This window comes from Aedes albopictus, chromosome 2, assembly GCF_035046485.1.
Source record: "Aedes albopictus strain Foshan chromosome 2, AalbF5, whole genome shotgun sequence".
Lineage (NCBI taxonomy): Eukaryota > Metazoa > Arthropoda > Insecta > Diptera > Culicidae > Aedes > Aedes albopictus.
Window position 1 is genome coordinate 329,866,467 of NC_085137.1, and position 20,470 is coordinate 329,886,936.

The window sequence follows — 20,470 nt, forward strand, 5'->3', positions numbered from 1 at the left end:
CAGTGTAGTAAACGGCAGGAAGGAACGTAAGGTACACCGGGGCAAGTTGAAACGGGTGGGGCAAGATGAAACACGAAGTTTTGAAATAGATTTCAATACAATTTGGAAATTTATCCTTCGCTAAAAGATGGTTTCAATCAAAAACTATGTGTAGTGGCGATCAAACTGTTTGTTATCATTAGAAAACATCACGTTAACCCGCTGTTTCATCTTGCCCCACCCGTTTCAACTTGCCCCGGTGTACCTTATATTTTGTTTTGGATCCGATGAACACTCCAACAACCGACCATCCATCCGACCGACGACGGCAGCCTCTCTAGAGGAAAACGCGCCACCCGTTCAGGGTGTCGCGCTGCGGTGGGCCGGTGCAACGGTAGGTGGCAGCCGAACCGGAGAACGCAAGGAGGTAAATTCTCCTTCGTAACGTCTCGTCAGTGACGTGCACCTTATTGGTGAGATAAGTGGCCTCTCGACAGTTAATGCTGTGATGTGTTAATAATAATTATAATGCTAACTAATAATGCTAATAACAATTACATATTGTTGTGACAAACAACAACTTCATGTTGAAGCTGATCAAACTTAAATTTTGCATAAGCTTTCTTATTAATCTTTCTTACGCGTTTTACAGTTTTTAACATAAATTATTTCTTGCTAGTTACAACAACCTTACATTCGTACATTGTGTGATGTCATTATTTTTTGTTCACTTGTTTTTCGGCGTTGCTTCTTCGAGAATTGTTGGTTCTTGATCCCCGTGTCTACCCGACTAGAAAAGTCTATCAAGTTTATAACATATTGTGTTATGATGTTATAAAACCTATTCATTGGTTCCTTGTGCAATTTCGATTGCTCTAGTCAATCACGGAGTAGTAACTACGAATTTTGCGGTCATCTATGCTCATGCTCATGCTCATCCTCATTGTGTTATGATGTTATAAAAATTTCTATAGCGTATTATGTTATAAACTAGGTGCAGGATGATGTTAAAATAACTAAAATTGTAACAAAAAGTACACCGGTCCAATCAAAATAATAACCTAGGGGGATTAGGGGCATAATGGACACCCTAAGCAAATGAGTACATTAGGACTGTATAACAGTGAACTTGACATATTACCAGTTGGCTTACAACTTTAGCTTGTTTCCTACGTACCGTAAACCGGGGTCAAATTGATCATCGGGGTGAAATTGATCACTCGGGTACTACATTGTAATTCCATACTAGGAACTCTTAAGCGTCGTAATGATCTTAAACTTTTTACGTCATCTGATTCGTAGATGTCTAGAGATGAGTATAGACTTTTATTTTTTTAGAAAAAAGATAGTTTTGCCTTATTTTTTCAAGGAATTTGCAATGTATTTCTCATTTAGCTAGAATCATTGCTTCTAAACAATCAATTGCTAATAGGACTTCCCGTGAATTCTCTGTTTTAACATTTTTGTGGAGCCTTGATAGAGATGTAATACAGCTAATCAGAAAATGAAAAAGTTATAAAAAGTTCATTTGATGACGAAATAGTCAATTTCTGTGATAGAAATCACTTATTTTAAATGAAATTGCCTACTTTTAGGCGTTTAAAGGGAAATTTCAAAGTATAATTTTGTATTTAAAGTAATAAATTCACTAGTTGTTAGATTTTAAACGCGTTATTCGGTTTTAGAAGAGCAAAATTAAGCGGTGAAGGAAATTTTCCTTTCCAACCGATGCTTAATTGTATACTGATCAATTTCGCCCCAAAGTGGCATTTCCAATATTTTGATATTTGAAGTTATTCAACTTAAAGTTTAAATTTGTTGAACAAAATTCTGTTACATGGTTCCATGGAGATCCACTGGGTACTGGTTTTACAGAAATTCTTTTGGCAATATGTGCACAGGCACTGATGATATCCGCAAAAGTTGTTTTGAAGTGATCAATTTGACCCCGGATTACGGTATTTCAATCATTTACAGCAGTTAGAATGTCTTTATTGTGAAGAAATAACGAATTTTAAGTCGTGTGTTTTTGAGGGCTAGCAGGAAAGGTACCGTAAACCGGGGTCAAATTGATCAGCTGGGTGAAATTGATAATTCGGGTACTACATTGTAATTCCATACTAGGAGCTCTTTAGCGCCGTAATGATCTTAAACTTTTTACGTCATCTGGTTTGTAGCTGTCTATAGATGAGTGTAGACTTTGATTTTTTTAGAAAAAAGTTAGTTTTGCCTTATTTTTTAGGGAATTTGCAATGTTTTTCTAATTTAAAATTCTAATTTCTAATCATTGATACTTAACAATTGATTGCTAATAGGACTTTCCGTAAATTCTCTGTTTTAACATTTTGGTGGAGCCTTGGTTAGGAAGCTATGTAGCTAATCAGAACACGAAATAGTTATTAAAAAGTTCATTGTATGATGAAATAGTCATTTATTGTGATAGAAATCACTTATTTTAAATGAAGTTGCCTACCTTTAGGCGTTTAAGTAAAAATTTCAAAATTTTATTTTGCATTTAAAGTACATATTAAATTCACTAGTTGTAAGATTTTAAACGCGTTATTCGGCTTTAGAAGAGCCAAATTAAGCGGAGAAGGAAATTTTCCTTTCCAACGGATGCTTAATTGTATACTGATACATTTCACCCCAAAGTGGCATTTCCAATTGTTTGATATTTGGAGTTATTTAACTTAAAGTGTAAATTTGTTGAACAAAATTCTGTCACATGGTTCCATGGAGATCCACAGGGTACTGGTTTTACAGAAATTCTTTTGGCAATATTTAAATAGGCACTGATGTTATCCGCAAAAGTTGTTTTAAAGTGATCAATTTGACTCCGGATTACGGTACTGGGCGAAATGGACACCCATTGGGGCATAAAGGACACCCCTGCAAATTTTATGCTAATTCTTTGATAACATCGATCAGTTAAGTAATCTGCCTACGCAGATCAATGCCACAGATATAATACTACATCTTCTACATACGAGTATACAAAACATCAAAGTTATTTAAATAAACTTTAGGCTAAAATAATCTGATTGATTTTTTCCAAACTCTCTAAAACGCCTAACAGTATGCAATGCGCGTACATCCATTCGTAATTGCCGGAGTTCATTTTGTCCCGAATCGACTACAATATTAAAATTGCTATTTTAAGTAAATTCTGATCAAAAATAAATTACTTCATCCATTGCTAAATTTTCGTATATGTACATGTAGATAAGGTGACAATTCACTTGTTTTTATGCTGGACACACTCCAACACTCGTAATACCTTGTTTGCTGCTGCTTCAAAATTATAAGAATTTCACCATATGAAAAACATATTTCAATTTCAATGATTTTTGGTTATTTTGGAGCAATATAAATGGTACATATGAAAAATAGAACCATTACTTGTTCCTTTGTTTACACTTATGCATTAAAAGTTTAACATAAAAGTAAACGGTTTCGGCAAAAACAGGGGTGTCCATTTCGCCCCAGGTGTCCATTATGCCCCTAATCCCCCTATTTTGTTATGATCTGATCAGTATTATAACAAAATATGATATAAGTTTTGGCTTCAAGAAACCTAGTTCCTATCATATTTTGATAAAATTGTACAAAATGATTTTCTGAATGTCAAGTAATTAAAACTAAATTATTTCACAATGAGTTATTTAACAACATTTATAACATAATATGATATAATTGAGATATAATATTTTTAAACCCCAAAGATATTAAAACTTGATAATATCACAATGAGTTATAAATATCAGGGTTTGTTGATTTGCTTAATCGTTTGTTTTAGAGGCTCTTGCGCCATATAGCATAACGGATCCGAATTCATTTGTTTTTATATACAATTTTAACTTAAGGCGAAACTGGAAGCATTTCCTTACTTTTTGGTTTTTGATTTTCTATTAAATAACGAAGCAATATTTTAAAAATCGGTTTTCGTACACATGTTGAGTATGGATCAAGGTATCTTCTGATTTTTTTTGTAGTGGAAAATGTTTTTCGTTTTTGCAAAAACCATTTTTGAACAAAATTTCACAAAAAAAAATGGTTTCTGCAAAAAAAAAATCAGAAGATACCTTGATCCATACTCAACATGTGCACGAAAACCGATTTTGAAAATATTGCTTCGTTATTTCATAAAAAATCAAAAACCGAAAAAATGAGAAAATGCTTCCAACTATGTTAGCTTTAGGGAACCGTAAAACTCGCGGTTTGGCCGAGGTTAGGGGGAGGGTTTGTTATAATAATGTTAGAATCTTCTAGTCGGGTAAGTTTCAGGTACTCGTAAAATGCTGCTTCCACCTTTCAACCGCCTTACGTTTCTCTGTCAAGAGGCTCCCGTTCATATGAACGGCACAATAAAGTTTCCTTTTCCTCGCTCTCCGCTTCTTCCATGCGGCATTTTTTGCTCATAAAAGAGACGAGTCTGCTGATTCTGCTTCTCTTTACATCATTCCAGATTTGTGGAGGAGAAAAACGCAACGACGTCAGGCTGCAGCACGTTCAAAGGCTGTCCATGGAACTATATGAAAGACTACAGAACATACCCGCCTCTTTCGAAAAAAAAAACCCGCCTGGAAGAAACGGAATGCGAATAAACGGAACTGCTGTACCGTTCATAAGCAACATGGAAGTTCTACAAGACAGACGCTTAACGCATCCCACGCGGCTTCGTGCCGCGAGCTGAATTGTACAGGTATAACAACGAGAACATCTTGACGGAAGGGCGTGAGGTGATCAGCAGGTGGAAGCACCACGACGAACACCTGGATGGTGTGGAGATCGCAGACGTTGGGGACCAAGGTAGCGGACGAATAACTACGTCAGTACAGTAGGAGTCAACAACGAGCTAACTCCCACGATTAGGAAAAGGTTGCTATCCAGCAGCTCATAAGTCAGTTGCTATCCAGCAGAACAATAAGTCAGTTGATCAGGATAATATCGGAGCTGAAGATGGGCCCGGAAAAGTTGGCTACCTGCCTTCGCCAGCTGCTAGTCCGAATCTGGGAGACCAAACAGCTACCGAAGAAGTGGAAGAAAGGAGTCCTTTGCTTCACCTACTGGAAGGTGACAAGTTGGAATGTGAGAAATGCAGAATGATCACAATTCTGAATGCCGCCTACAAAATGCTATTCCAGATCACCGTCGTCCGTCGTCTTTCACCTAAAGTGATTGAGTATGTGGAAAGTTATCTACCCAGCTTGGTCGACGGCCGCTCGACAGCGGACAAGATCTTTACCGTGCGGCAAATCCTCTAAAAATGCCACGAATACCAGGTCCCAACGTACCACCTGTTCACCGATTTCAAGGTGGCTTATGACAATATCGACCATACAGAGCTATGGAAAATCGTGGACAAAAACGGCTTCTCTGGGAAGCTCACTATGCTGATCGAAGCGTCTATTGATGGTGTAAAAAACTGCAGAGGAGTTTCTGGTGATCTATCTAGTTTGTTCGAATCTCGCAGGCAACAACGACAAGGTTTGTCTCTTCAACATCGCCTTGGAAAGTGATATTCGACAAACCGGGTCAACAGCTGGTGCACGATTTTCACGAAATCCAGGTAATTTTTCTGTTTTACGGATGACGAAAATATTATTGCTAGAATTATTTAAACGATGGCAGAACTCTACGCCTGAAACATGAAGCATCAAAGGCCGGACTGATAGTGAACGCGTCATAAACGAAGCGGAAGCACGAGTGACAGGACAATCCGAGGCAAGAAGTGTTACGACAGACGGTGATACTTTCGAGGTGGTGGACGACTTCATCTACCTTGGATACTTATGAACAGCAGACAAGAACGTTAACCAGAAAATATGAAGGTGCATCATCAGTGGAAATCTTGTTTACTAGGTATATACTCGGAAAAGATTCACCCAAAACCAAATCTCCATGCGTTAAAGTCATTGGAATGCGTAATACAGACCCTATTGGGGTCATTAGTCTCTTCCCAGCAACTCCTATCCCTACCTCCTCACGGCACCGGCTGGGCTGCCAGCAACCTGAGGGATGTTCGACTATCCACCCCCAGTGGGTACTTGATTGTAGGATGCCCCCCATACAGGAGTTGTTTCTGCAAGTCTGATTGCCTGTTGTCCATGTTAGGAGTGGCTCGGAACAGAGTCTGTTCCTCATTATAGGGGCGGATGGTCAGCATACGTGTGCAAAAGAAAGATTCTAAGCTCAACTGTTCTCGGAAAGTTGGAAGTTTGTGTCAGATCCTGTGAACCAACCAGTGGGGTAACACAAATTTCAAACTCGATATATCGCCGCTCTTACCATCATCGTTTTTGGTACCGTAAACCGGGGTCAAATTGATCATCGGGGTGAAATTGATCACTCGGGTACTACATTGTAATTCCATACTAGGAACTCTTAAGCGTCGTAATGATCTTAAACTTTTTACGTCATCTGATTCGTAGATGTCTAGAGATGAGTATAGACTTTTATTTTTTTAGAAAAAAGATAGTTTTGCCTTATTTTTTCAAGGAATTTGCAATGTATTTCTCATTTAGCTAGAATCATTGCTTCTAAACAATCAATTGCTAATAGGACTTCCCGTGAATTCTCTGTTTTAACATTTTTGTGGAGCCTTGATAGAGATGTAATACAGCTAATCAGAAAATGAAAAAGTTATAAAAAGTTCATTTGATGACGAAATAGTCAATTTCTGTGATAGAAATCACTTATTTTAAATGAAATTGCCTACTTTTAGGCGTTTAAAGGGAAATTTCAAAGTATAATTTTGTATTTAAAGTAATAAATTCACTAGTTGTTAGATTTTAAACGCGTTATTCGGTTTTAGAAGAGCAAAATTAAGCGGTGAAGGAAATTTTCCTTTCCAACCGATGCTTAATTGTATACTGATCAATTTCGCCCCAAAGTGGCATTTCCAATATTTTGATATTTGAAGTTATTCAACTTAAAGTTTAAATTTGTTGAACAAAATTCTGTTACATGGTTCCATGGAGATCCACTGGGTACTGGTTTTACAGAAATTCTTTTGGCAATATGTGAACAGGCACTGATGATATCCGCAAAAGTTGTTTTGAAGTGATCAATTTGACCCCGGATTACGGTACATCGCGTTTTGGTACCCAATTTCTGGTCGGTTTACCCTAACTTGCTCCTGATTTTCAGGTGTGTGGCTCGTGTGTTGCTAGTGGGTATGTCAGAAATAACACATTTCAAACGAAATCGTTGTTTTTGATGATTGTTTCTCTCTGTTTATAACTTTGTACGAAGTTATATGTAGCAGCACATTTTTGCCATGAAAAAAGCAATAAAAACAAACACATTCGACGGCATGTTGAATCGATGGGATACTGATTCTAGCCTTTCGTCATCCTCCTGGAACCAACCAACAGTGAAAAGGAAACAAGACAAAGAGTATGAACCAGATCTAATGGCATCGGCCCAAATGACGAATAAGGACTTGCGATTGGAAACTCGGTACGTGGAACAGCAGATTTCTCAACTTCTCAACATCATTGGGAGCATTCGCGTACTCGCCGATCTACTGAAACCCGCGAATTTGGCATCGTTGCGCTGCAGGGCGTGTTTTGGACAGGATCCATGGTGGGAAAATTCAGAGGTAATCTTTCCATCTACCAGAGATGCGGCCTCGCACGTTAGTTGGGAATAGCTTGAAGGGATTGGTGGGCGGCACTTCTCAGACATTATCGGCGTCATGACCTATTGTCGCGGAAACATCCACTCTGTAGTGGCCAGATTTATGAACTACAGCAGCATCCAAAACTTTCCATAATTACCAATGTACGGTACCAAAGGTCGCACCCTCTTTTGAAGACTGTTAGAGTACAGTTCAAGTAGCCATCTAAGACACAACCGAGATCATTGTCGTGTCCACGGAACGGAGTCAATGGAACGAATGGTTTGACGAGAAGTGTAGAGATATTTTTGAAGAGATGAACGCAGCACGGGTAGTCTTGCTGCAGCATGTTACTCGACGTTAAAAATGGAAGAGGAAGCAGTAGACTCACCTCTTGCTCTCTGGGGGAAACGGAGTTGTACGAGGTAATGGAACTGCTGTTCCGTTTTCAAGAACATGGAAGCTCTACCAGATGCTCAGCACGGCTTAGTGAAGCAAGCCGAAATGTTCTGAAGTAAGGATATTAAGGATAGAAGTCTGTTGATAGACGGGCGTGAGGTAATTGAAAGGTGGTATTAGCACTTTGATGGGCCACAGGAATCCAAGGCAACGGAAGAAACGACTACATCAGTGCAGGAGAAGACGGAACTAATCCATCTCCTTCGCTAAGGGAAATTAAGATGCCATCTACTAGCTCAAAACCAACAAAGAAGTTAGTTAAGGATGGTATCGCAGCTGGACTCATAAAAATCATCTATCTGCAGAGGCAGAGAATCAGATCTGGGAAACCGAACAGCTACCTGAAAAGTGGAAGGAAGGGTTTATCTGTCCAGTGACAAGAAATGATTTGGAATATGAAAACTTTAAAGCGATAACTATTTTGAGTGCCTTCTACAAAGTGTCGTACATCATCTAGAAATGATAATATTATTATTGAACATATTGATAATGTAATATATAACAATATTATAATATTGTGGTCTTCGTGGCCGTGCGGCTTGCGGCGTCGGCCGTCTTAATGTTTCGTAAGCCTCGGAGTGTGGGTTCGATTCCCACTCTAGTTGGTAAAAACTTTTCGTCAAACAGAAAATTCTCCACTGGATCACTGGGTTGTTGTCCGTTGTCTCACGTAAGTGATAGTTCAGTCTGTGCAACATAAGTCTGTGTGTTTTTTTAATAACCCGCAGCATGTTCTTGCGCGGGTTTACCGCTCCGGCTATAAGAGCTAATTCAACTGTACATAATCATGTTGAATTGATTATCAATAACCTAAAAGAGAGTTTCTTAACTAAAACATCACAAATCATTTCTCTACGTACACTATCTGTATTCTCTACTCTAACTTTTCATGCTATGTATTTTTCTTTTATCATTCTTTGGTTGGGGTCCAGTCCTGTCATCAGCGCACAATGTTATATTTTCGTTTCTTCGTGGCCGAGCGGTTAGCGACGTCAGTCGTTTAGGTGTCTCGTAAGCCTCCAGTCAGGCAAAACTTTTCGTCAAACGGAAAATTCTCCACTGGGCCACTGGGTGTTATATGTGTTGTACGTTGTCTAATGTTAGTTATGTTTAATCTGTGCGGCCACTAGCCGAAGACGGTGTGATTGCCTTTTTTTCTTGTAGGCCTTTTTTTTACAAGACCTTCCTTTTTACTTATACAAATTGATTTGTTGATTTTAGCTATTAACTTTCTACATAAACTGTTTTCCCACATCTTTCTACACAACTGTTCATTATCCTTAGTCATTCTAAACCCCGCTCGGAGAGTACGATTACAATAACAACAACTTCAGCGAGCACAGTGGTACCGGCAGCCGCTGTTGCTGGCTCCACGGTGAGCATAGGCAGACAATGATGATGATGATAACAGTTCGTTATCGCATATGAGAGCCAAGTGCAAAATCGAGTGGAAACTTTTCGTCGCGTTGGGAAACCACATCAGACGGCATAGCTGTCTCCTGTCTGGTCATTTTCACTCCCACGCTCTCCGACGGAGAGCAGCAATCCCTAACGAGAGTAAAACGTGCGACGGAATTCAGCCACACGCTCTCGGAAAAACGATTTACGAATACCGGCAGATAAGTGCCTGTGCAGTAATGTGTCGGCAATGTGACCCATCTCGATCGCATTGTGTAGAAGGTGGTGGGAAAGAGTGAAATTTAACGAATCTCGAGAGTAACATCTCGCGCGACATTAATTCATTACAACGGCGCCGCTCTGGTAAACGTTGTTTTAGTGAACAAGATAGATAATTCATAGAATAATTATGTTTAAATCAAACGGGTGTATATGCTGATTTTTAGCATTTGAAATTAATGGCAAGCAAGCTAGGGGGAATGGGGAGTCTCTGAAAGCTATAATATTAGATGTAAGCAACCTGCTACAAGGTGGGAGACTAGAAGGAGATGTCCAAAATTAGTTAAAAATGCTACATCATTCTTATGCATACCATTCTGAGATCCACCAAATCGGTTTCCTATGGAATGGTTGTAAATGAAATTTTGCATACCTTAAGGTGTTTAAAGGTGCATAGAGGCACTTGTCTTTTTTAATATTGCAGACTACATCTCAAATTGGACTATCACACTTTTTTTGGTACGCCTAAAAAGTGTGATAAAAGTGCACATTTGCCTGGGATCGTCTCGACGTCTTCGCTGTACTTATTCCTCCATTTACAAGGAATAAGTGCACCGAAGACCTCAATTCGATCCGACGTATCCCTGCGCTGTAATCACACTTTGAAGGTGTGTGCACACTATTGTGTCAGTCCAATTTGGGGTGCAGTCAGCAATAAAATTGATTTCAATTTCATGAATTTCAATACAATTTAACGAACACACTTTACTAAGTGAACGTTAGTCAAATTAAGATGAAAATATGATCAGACTACTTTGAATGAATGAACGGTGAATCATCACACTACGAAAAAAAAAACAAAATTACTCGTGACGTAAATTGTTTGCACAGAACGTAAGCAATTTAATGACGTAAATTTATAGGTCTTTCGATTTAATAATACGACAGCCCATATAGCCGAGGCGGTAAACGCACGGGTATTCAGCATGACCATGCTGAGGGTGACGGGTTCGATTCCCGGTCGGTCCAGGATCTTTTCGTAAAGGAAATTTCCTTGACTTCCTTGGGCATAGAGTATCTTCGTGCCTGCCACACGATATACACATGCAAAATGGTCATTGGTAGAGGAAGCTCTCAGTTAATAACTGTGGAAGTGCTCATAGAACACTAATCTGAGAAGCAGGCTTTGTCCCAGTGAGGACGTTATGCCAAGAAGAAGAGAAGAGAGAGGAATACGACATTCTTGTGAAACTGAGTTCAATGTCGCGTAAACAATTTGCGAATCGTGCATCATTACGTTTCGTATGACGAAAAATTCAGTTCAATGTGACAGATAACGTCATTTGGGCGTTTAATTTTTTTCTGTCATATGTGCCGCTTGCATATTTATGTGCATCCAAGTGACGCAGATTTACATGATTTTTTTCTAAAGGTCCCATTAGACATGACAAATATTTGGCCAAACATCCCCAACAAATGGCCAACACAACGTAAATCATGGCAACCTCGGATGAATGTCGGACTACAATGGCAAATATTTGTCATTATGACAAACAGTCTAATGGCCCCTTAAGTGTGTTCTAAAGTATACATAGAAGTAGAATGCCGAAAACATCAACAATGGTCATATATTTTCATTAATTCGATTTTAACTTTCTAATATTCACGTCAAGTGTAGTTTTCAAAATTTCTTTCTGTGCAGTTAAGAAAAGACAGCGGCAGAGGCTTAACATTTAAACGTCAATCGAAAAGGTATTTACCTGAAAACTACACTTGACGTGAATATTAGAAAGTTTAAATTTCCATTTTATTTCATTCGATTTTACATAAAAGAATTTTATAGTAATTTTACAATCCGATGGAAAATTGTATTTAAAGCGATGGAGGCCAATTTGTTACAGCGAACTCGATGCAACAATTTTGAACTGTGTGATTCAAGAATTCATAACTCATTGAAACTGAGATGAATGCCTTCTAGAGTAAAATCTCAAAAAAAAAAATGTGAAACATGTTTTTGTCTCAACGGCAAACTTATGTGTCTCTGACAGATCCGGGTTTCAATCATTTTATGTAACACAGCAAACATTTCTGAAAATTACACCCAACGTAAGAAAAATCATCGTGTAAATTTCCATTCCATTTCATAGAATTTTACATTAAATTACGCCTCGGCTATATGGGCCCGATCAGCTAAACTAGAAGGCCCATATAGCCGAGGCGGTAAACGCACGGGTATTCAGCATGACCATGCTGAGGGTGACGGGTTCGATTCCCGGTCGGTCCAGGATCTTTTCGTAAAGGAAATTTCCTTGACTTCCTTGGGCATAGAGTATCTTCGTGCCTGCCACACGATATACACATGCAAAATGGTCATTGGCAGAGGAAGCTCTCAGTTAAAAACTGTGGAAGTGCTCATTGAACACTAAGCTGAGAAGCAGGCTTTGTCCCAATGAGGACGTTACGCCAAGAAGAGGAGGAGGAAACTAGAGGGACCACCCTAATTTCACAATGATGAAAAAAAAGTTTTAAAAATGTGAAGAAACTTTCCTGATGACATCATGTATCTAAAACTTAAGGTTTAGGTACAAGCATTGTTGTCTTCGTAAATACGGCTCTGGGCCCATTGTGCGATGGGGAGGTCAATTTGTTACAGTAATGTAATTATCACATTTGTAATCCGAAAAACCTTAAAAAGTTGATTTTTTATAGAATTAATTCAGGAACACTCTAATATACGTATTAAGATGGATATTTTAAAATAACAATCTAATTTTCTAATGTTTTGTAGTTGTTTGCTTCTTTGACGTCAATGCTGTAGGAATTGAGCAAAAATTATTATAATTCGATAAATTGTACTGAACGTAGTAGCTTTGCTTGCTTGAAATTTGACTTGGCGGGTGTCAACAAACAAGCGTGTTGATTAACAATATTAGTGCTGACGTGATTCAACTTTTTGCGTGCCAAAGCATGATTGCCTCAGAAAAGCTACACAGCAAAAATTTCTGAAAATTACACCCGACGTAAAGAAATTTGACATATAAGTTTCTATTCCATCTCACTGAATTTTACATTAAACAATTTCTTGTATGGAATGTACTTCATACTTCATACTGAGAGCAAGCTGTAAACTTAAAAACTGATTTAAAAATGTGTGCGATATGACGGGGTCCTTTTGTTACAGGTGATATGATGTAACATTTTTTAACTGTATAGTTTTTAGGACACGTTTGGCTTTCACTAAGTTTAACCATTTTTTCTCAAATTCTACAGCATTGCAATGCATTGGTGCACAGATGAAAATAATGAAGATTACACGTAAAAGATCTTCATTTAAGTCATGTAAACTTATAATGATTTAGATAATACATCATGTAAATTTGAGTAAATGTCGTGTAAAAACTCTGAATCGTGCTGAAATGCATGACATATAATAGAATTTTACATGAATTTTCATGAGATTGGCATGGCATGTCCTATTAACTTCTGTGAAATCCCACGCTTCAATTATGTGCATTATTAGTCACAGTAATTTACACTATCTTTTCCATCTGTGTGTTAAAGAAGCAAACAATCACAAGACATACAGGGGATGGCCAAAATGTTTGGGATAGGCAACTTTTTTTTTTCTCTCACAAAAAAGTTCAACAAGCTATAACTGTTCATAGAGTGCATAAAAAAATCTCAAATTTTGACTGTTTGTCAACCTATTATGTGTGCACCATTGGAACAAATTTGGGCTCGATTGATTAATATTTCGCAAAGTTAGAACCGTTCGGATAAAACACTATTTTTCAAACAACTCATTTTTGAGGTGTCATATCTCGGAAACCAGAGAACCGAATTGAATGAAACTTTGAACGTACACTAACAATATGTAAATGCCTTACAAACTATTAAAACATAGGTACTTTTTAAACGTTGAAAAAAGTTATCATGGATTGACACTTTTTAGATTTTTCTCGAAAAAATGTAATTTTTTCACATCAATGTCAATAAATTTTAGTGTTGATATCCAAAGATTTTCCACTTCTGTTCTCAAGTTATCTCTAATCAGATATATAAGAGTCTATTTAGATTGAAGGAAGAACACACTTAGTAATTTTTGTGTGGTATTGTAAATTTAACTTATTTTCCTTTATATGGGTAAAAATTTCAATCCGGTATAATTTATTTCGCAGTGAGAAAATATTACATTTTATAACGTCATATTAAGTACTAATATTTTGTTGATAAACGTTATAAAATTCATTCAATTCGATTCACTGGTTTCCGAGATATGACAGTTCAAAAATTAGTTATCTAAATAATAATATTTTACCCAAACGGTTCCAACTTCGCGAAAAATTGATCAATCGAGCCCAAATTTGTACCAATGAAGCACATATAATAGGTTGACAAACAGTCAAAATTTGAGATTTTTTATGCACTCTACGAAAAGTAACAGCATGTTGAATTTTTTTTGTGGGAGAAAAAAAAGTTGCCTATCCCAAACATTCTGGCCATCCCCTGTATGAGAATATGATGCCGTTATATAATATTCAACTTCATACGTATATCAGGGTGTTCCAGAACAAATTTAGACTAACGTTTGAAAGAGATAACAGCTGTTGCGAATTCCTGCTTCTTTAGCACCGACGAACCGACGTGACAGTGGCGATCCAAAACTGTCCCCCCTAATGTAACGGTCGACCAGCAAAGCGAGCGATCGCTTCTTTCATATCAGCACAGACGCGAACCGTTTCCTATATGAACACACGGGGGTTTTGTGTCGAGCTATCAAATCATCGCGAGCCGTTATAGAGGTGGCGATAGTGTTCGGCTATTTTTCATCATGGCTTCGCGGACAACAAATTTGAATTTATTTGTTCTAGCTGTCACGTCGGTTCGTCGGTGTCTTTACACTGATAGGCAAAATAAAGTGCCCACCTCATCGTTTATTCAATTTCTCTCATTTACTTGGTTCAAAATAAAGTAAACACACTGTAGTTTTTTTATTATCTATTTTTCATTTAGGCTACAGAAAACATAAATTAAAGTAAAACAAAAGCTTTTCAACAATTTATGTGTCCTCCTTTGGCTTTCAGGACCTCCTGCAGGCGCTTCGGCATGCTCTCGGCCAGGTTTTTTAGGTGCTGTGGATCTAGCTCTTCCCAGGCACGCTCCAGGGCTTCAAAATAGTTATTTTTATTGGTAACACCAGTTTTGTCAACCCTGGCATCGAGAATCGCCCACAAATTCTCGATGGGATTGAGGTCCGGGCTTTGTGGAGGCCATTCCAGCGGTTTGATCCGACAAGACCGGAAGAAATACTTGGTCTTCTTGGCAGTATGCTTTGGGTCGTTGTCCTGCTGGAATACGAACTTCTCTTCAAGGCCCGTCTGGAGCAGCGAAACCTCCAGATTTTCTCGCAGGATGTTGATGTAGGAATCCGCCGTCATTATCCCGTCGATTTTCACGAGACTACCCACTCCACTCCACGAAAAACATCCCCACACCATTACATTTCCTCCTCCATGCTTTGGATGTGGCGCTCCTGAAGCTCCTCTCCCGATCTGCACCAAACATGAACCCGCCGCTTTCGGTTAAACAGCTCGAATTTTGATTCGTCCGTCCAGAGAACCGTTTTCCAGAACTCTAGGGGCTTATCAGCATGCTCCTTAGCAAACTTAAGCCGTTTGGCTTTGTTTGCCTTGCTGATAAATGGGCGCTTCCGGGCAAGTTTGCTATTCAACCCCTGTGCTACGAGACGGCGACGAACAGTTCGACCGGAAACTGATAACTGAAGGGTTTCCTGAATCTCGCGGACAGTTACCTTCGGGTTCTTCTTGACTTCGCGCATGATCTTGGTGTCCGTTCTCGCATCCGTTTTCCGCTTCCTGTCTCTTCCAGGGCGATCCACCACTGATCCAAACGTTTTAAGCTTCAGAAGAATTTTGCCAACCGCTCGCTGCCTTACTGATACTGTACTTCCTAGTGACAGCCCGGTGCGATTCATCGTTTTGCACATCACGAACTTCCAGTTTTCGGATACACAACGGAATTGCTTTCGAAACCACTACGTTCTCCATTTTTTTCAACCTAATCAAACGCGATCACGTAAACAAACGCACCAGGTCAAGCCGTTTGCTTCAAAACATGTCAAAATATCAAAACATAAACAATCGAGGGGTCCTCCAATGGAAACTTATCGAAAACATATCGATTTTTGAAGTGGGCACTTTTTTTTGTCACTGTTTTTTTTTTCAACACAAATTGATTTTTTTTTTCTTTAAGTAAAACTCCTTTTTTTCAGTATTCCATAAGTGAAACTTAAAAAGAATATAAAAAATAAGATAATAAAAAAAACTACAGTGTGTGGCACTTTATTTTGCCTATCAGCCTATCAGTGTAGTTCCTCCTGAGCGTATTCCCCATTATTCATTCAATCTCTGACCAGCAACAGATAGAGCAGTCTCTTCTCTATTTGATAATGGAATATGTTTTTTATGAATACATTGAAGATTGAAATACACCTAGGATGGACGGAAGAAGCTGAGGCATGCAATGATTGTTCCGCCATTTTCACATGTTGGTCTAAAAATATCATCAACAAATTGACTTTTCAAGATTTATGGATTACAAATGTGATGATTACATATATTTCATTTAATTTTATGGGCACATGTTGTTCGAAGAACTTGTGGCAAACAAGCATATCTTTCAATTTGTGCTAAGAGAATTAATTTCGACGCGTGGTGTGTAGCCATGATTTTTAGAGGTTCGAAAATAGTCGAAAAACACTAAACTGATTTGATGTACCTCTTAATTTCAATGAATTTGGCTGAAATTTTGATCAGTTACTTCTTTTTGGATGCCAATCAAATTATGAGAGTGAACTTGAAAATCAGAGGCCTAATATACATACTATTTACGAGCTGTTATCTTTGTAAACAAAATTTCTCAGCAGAGAAACTCCTGATCCGATGATGGTAGGCCCTTGAAACCATACATACTACCAAAATCTTCTTAATCTGATACTCTATCAAAAATCATCAAAGGCTTTCAATGTTGAAAAAATATCAACCCGTAATTTAAGTTCAGGCATGAAAAAGGATCGTGAAAAGTGGTATCATGCAGGCCCATCTACGATGCAAAACAAGCCATGTTGATTCTGTTGTTCCCAACGGGCTGCTCTTGATATTTTATTAATTACTTTTCATGTTGCAAGTGAAGCCCGCGCCGTAGTCAAAGATAAACAACATTTGTTTTTTTTTTCTGCATAAAATCTCTGAGCATACTGTGGCACGTGAACAGTAAATAGGTGAAACGCATAATTTCCCTCTAGTGGTAACCTGAAGCAATATTTTTAATTGTAAAGCAAGTAGCTACATAATAATGAAAAGCTACTTGAACAAGAGCACGATTTTGATTAGTTTTTAAACATAGATTGATATAATATAACAGTGTCGTCCAAAACTGATATTATTCAGAAAAAACGCTCAAGTTATTGGATTCCTTTATTGTTTTGTTTTTAAACTAACAATGTTACAATTAGGCATTATAAGTTTTACCGCCAACACCTTCATTCATCAAGAAACTGCCATAATAGCGTGCAAAAATTTCGCGCCAGAACTGAACTCTTTCCAAAAAGGGATTCTCCACCATCTTCAATTCATCGTTCAATTCCGCTGCGTTCAGCACAAACTGTAAATCACTTGTCGGCTTGACTGGTTCCCAAACAAAATCAAGTCCCCCGTCAATCGGCGTAGGGTTGCCAAATTTGGCAAAGTTGGTCCACAGCTTGCACATGACCGCTCGGAACTTATCCTCCCGGGAGCCTTGCTCAACGTCGGTCCCCATCCACGTCGAGCTGAACAGATACAGCAGCTCATCCGCGTGGCAAACGCCCTCGAGATGTTCCGGCACTACGAACAGGTCGCGATATTTATTCAGTTTTCCAGAAAATGAGTCCAGATAAAAGTATAGCGGCGCCCTGGAAAGATGGATATAATAATATGTAGTTATTTATGCAACTTGTTAGTTTCATTAACGAATATCATGAAGGTGAAAGTACTGTCTGCTTGTCCCAAAAGGTTGGATACAAAGCTAATTCCTAAGTATTTCAGCAGAAGTTGAATCTTTAGGACACGATGATAATGATTTCCAATTCGATTACGCCGACAAATCCTACTAATCTGATAAACTTACTCATTTTGATAACGTGCGTGAAGTTCGCTGGCTACATAGGCTGCCATAACGAACATATTATCAGACATGATATCAACTAAAGTAGACAAGCGATCCGCAGTGATATCATTATCTCCAAAGAAGAATCGTTTTATTTCACCAGCTGCTTCTATCAAACGATCTGCATCTAGTGGCAACTCTAGTGGTACCATCATGGTTGGATCCGCAGCATACAGTTCGATGTCTTTCAACATTTGAGCAGCAACCAGCATACCTTCACTGGAAGTGACGCCAGTCATCATTGGAATTTTAGTCATGTTAGGCTTCATCATCAAACTGATAAAATTTTCCTGTAAAAATGGTTCCACCGAGCACTCCGATTCGATTACTGGCGTAAAGGCAAAGAACTTGCTAGTTCGTTTTTCATCCTCGCTGAGAACATCTGGTGAATGCTGCAGAAGATCCTTGGCAGAAGCTTTCATTAACGCACCTGTAATGGAAACGTCATTAGAGCGACATCAAACTAAGTAACCTTGACACTCACGATAGACATCATCGTCGCTCACAGAACCGGCACCTAAAAGCTCCGCTAGTTTTCGTGCCTTCGCTTCAGGATTACTCTGCAAGACCCATGGGTTATAAGAGACGCCAGACATGCAGATTGCCTTATGGAAGTATTGTCTCGAAGTGTCCGCGAGATAATTCAAATGCACTGCAGCTCCCCCAGCGCTTTCTCCAAAAAGTGTAACATTATTTGGATCTCCTCCAAATCTACCAACATTTTCGTTAACCCACTTTAACACCAGTCGCTGATCTTTCAACCCCATGTTGCCGTGAATTCCAACAGATGGTAGACATAAAAATCCCATGGGTCCCAACCTGTAATTGCACGTCACGAGAACGACTTCCTCTTGCAGTAAAAACTCGGGACCATAAACAGCAGCATCTCCACTGCCAAGATTGAAGCCGCCACCGTGAATCCACAGCATAACTGGCAAATTCACGTCATCCCCACTTTCCGGTAGTTTTGGAGTGTACACATTCAAAAACAAACAATCTTCCGACGCAAACTCTTCAGCTTCTGGTGGGTAGTACGTGGAACTGTAGCAGTTGCTACCTTCCTTCTGACAATCCAATACTTCATGGTCAAATTTTTCCACTGGCACCGGTGGCTTGAATCTTAAATCACCAACAGGTGGTTTGGCATAAGGCACACCACTAAAACGGAAGTAATTCTTTCCATTGGGCAGCACTTGCTTAACGCCACGAATTTTACCAGGAACGATTTGCACTATTACATCATCTGCTTCTACTTCATTCACATGACTCGTCGATACGGGCGTTGGATCCGGAACAGTTTCAGGTAAAGCGTAAGCTGTCGCCTGTTCATGAACAACCGGAGGTTCTTCTTCCTGAAAAATTAAGCTTGGTTAGTCTACAGAGAATTTATTATCACTCAGAAAGGAAATTACTACTAGTTGAACAGGTTTTGTGGCATGTTTGCTCACTGCAGGAGGAACGTACAGTTTCCGAATAACCATCTTTGCACGGGATGAGAAAGAATACTAATATGACTCCTAGAATTAGACGTTCATACGCCAAAGCGAAATGATGCTTATCACAAAATACTATTCATACCCAAAACCGAGCGGTGTAGGTTAAACAATTCCAAAGATAAGAATTTCATAATCATATTCAGAAGATAAAAATACTAGGGCTTTCAAGGTATGAAACCATTCTGTTACAGATAAGCACTGGTAAAAACAACATTGATTTGAAAATGTTGTCTGGAATTATAATCAAGCGTGTTAATGACAAAAAATGCACTTGATAATCGTTTCGTTTTTTATCAAAGAAATGATAAATCGGCTAAATCGCCAACGCTTCCCCTTGTCACCTTGTTTTCTTCTGCGTGACATATTTCTTGTTGCGCCTGGATGTCATATACTTTTAACAAACTTTATTTTGCTATCTTCATTGATGAGATTGTCAGCTCTAGGCTGATTTGTCCCGGGATCAACTGCTTTACTTTTCTGATCATAAGAATAAACACAGATATCCGTTCAATTCGTTGTTGCTACTTCATGATTGCACATAGAATCAACAAATAGATCTTGCGGTTGGCTTATGTACCATTATCGATGTGCAGCTTTGAGGGACCTAAACTTTACAAAGTCAATATCGGCACCAGTCACGTTCTTATGGTCATCGAGGAAGGGAAAGAATCTTAGTTTAACATCCGTCTATTAGCGACCGAGTATACCTCTGCATCTTCCTCGTTGTACTGGAGAGGAATTTTTATTAGAGAGGTGGGATAGCATGGTATATGATCTGGGTATACTATAGGTAACGAGATTGAAATGAGAATGGGGAAGTGGTCGCTATTCGTAATAATGAGCCATTCAATGTTTTGAACATTTAAACTGGCCCAAGTAACACAGAAAACATCTTCAAAAATTAAAATCTAAAAATATGCATTATAAGAGTATTATAAGCGAAATATAAAACATCATGTGTAGGAAAAAAGCTGTAACTATGTTATTCGCTAGGGCCCATATAGCCGAGGCGGTAAACGCACGGGTATTCAGCATGACTATGCTGAGGGTGACGGGTTCGATTCCCGGTCGG

At 38.8% G+C, this 20,470-nt stretch overlaps 1 protein-coding gene across 1 annotated transcript; it reads right to left on the reverse strand.

The window, feature by feature from the left end:
• Positions 1–17,162: 17,162 nt before the first annotated feature.
• Positions 17,163–19,592, reverse strand: LOC115267595 (esterase B1). The gene is made up of 4 exons (XM_062852519.1): positions 19,299–19,592; positions 18,387–19,247; positions 17,864–18,332; positions 17,163–17,648 (listed from the first exon to the last, which is right to left on the reverse strand). Exons 1-4 carry the CDS (start codon positions 19,381–19,383, stop codon positions 17,207–17,209), a joined length of 1,857 nt encoding a protein of 618 aa, XP_062708503.1. The 5' UTR covers positions 19,384–19,592; the 3' UTR covers positions 17,163–17,206.
• Positions 19,593–20,470: the final 878 nt, after the last annotated feature.

Bases quoted from the DNA above. Each gene is read 5' to 3' on its own strand.
- LOC115267595 (XM_062852519.1), bottom strand. From the start codon at position 19,383: ATGGTTATTCGGAAACTGTACGTTCCTCCTGCAGTGAGCAAACATGCC. The intron at 19,248-19,298 runs GTGATAATAAAT...TTCAGGAAGAAG, and splicing joins AGTAGTAATTTCCTTTCTGA to AACCTCCGGTTGTTCATGAA. The intron at 18,333-18,386 runs GTGAGTGTCAAG...TTTCCATTACAG, and splicing joins GAGCGACGATGATGTCTATC to GTGCGTTAATGAAAGCTTCT.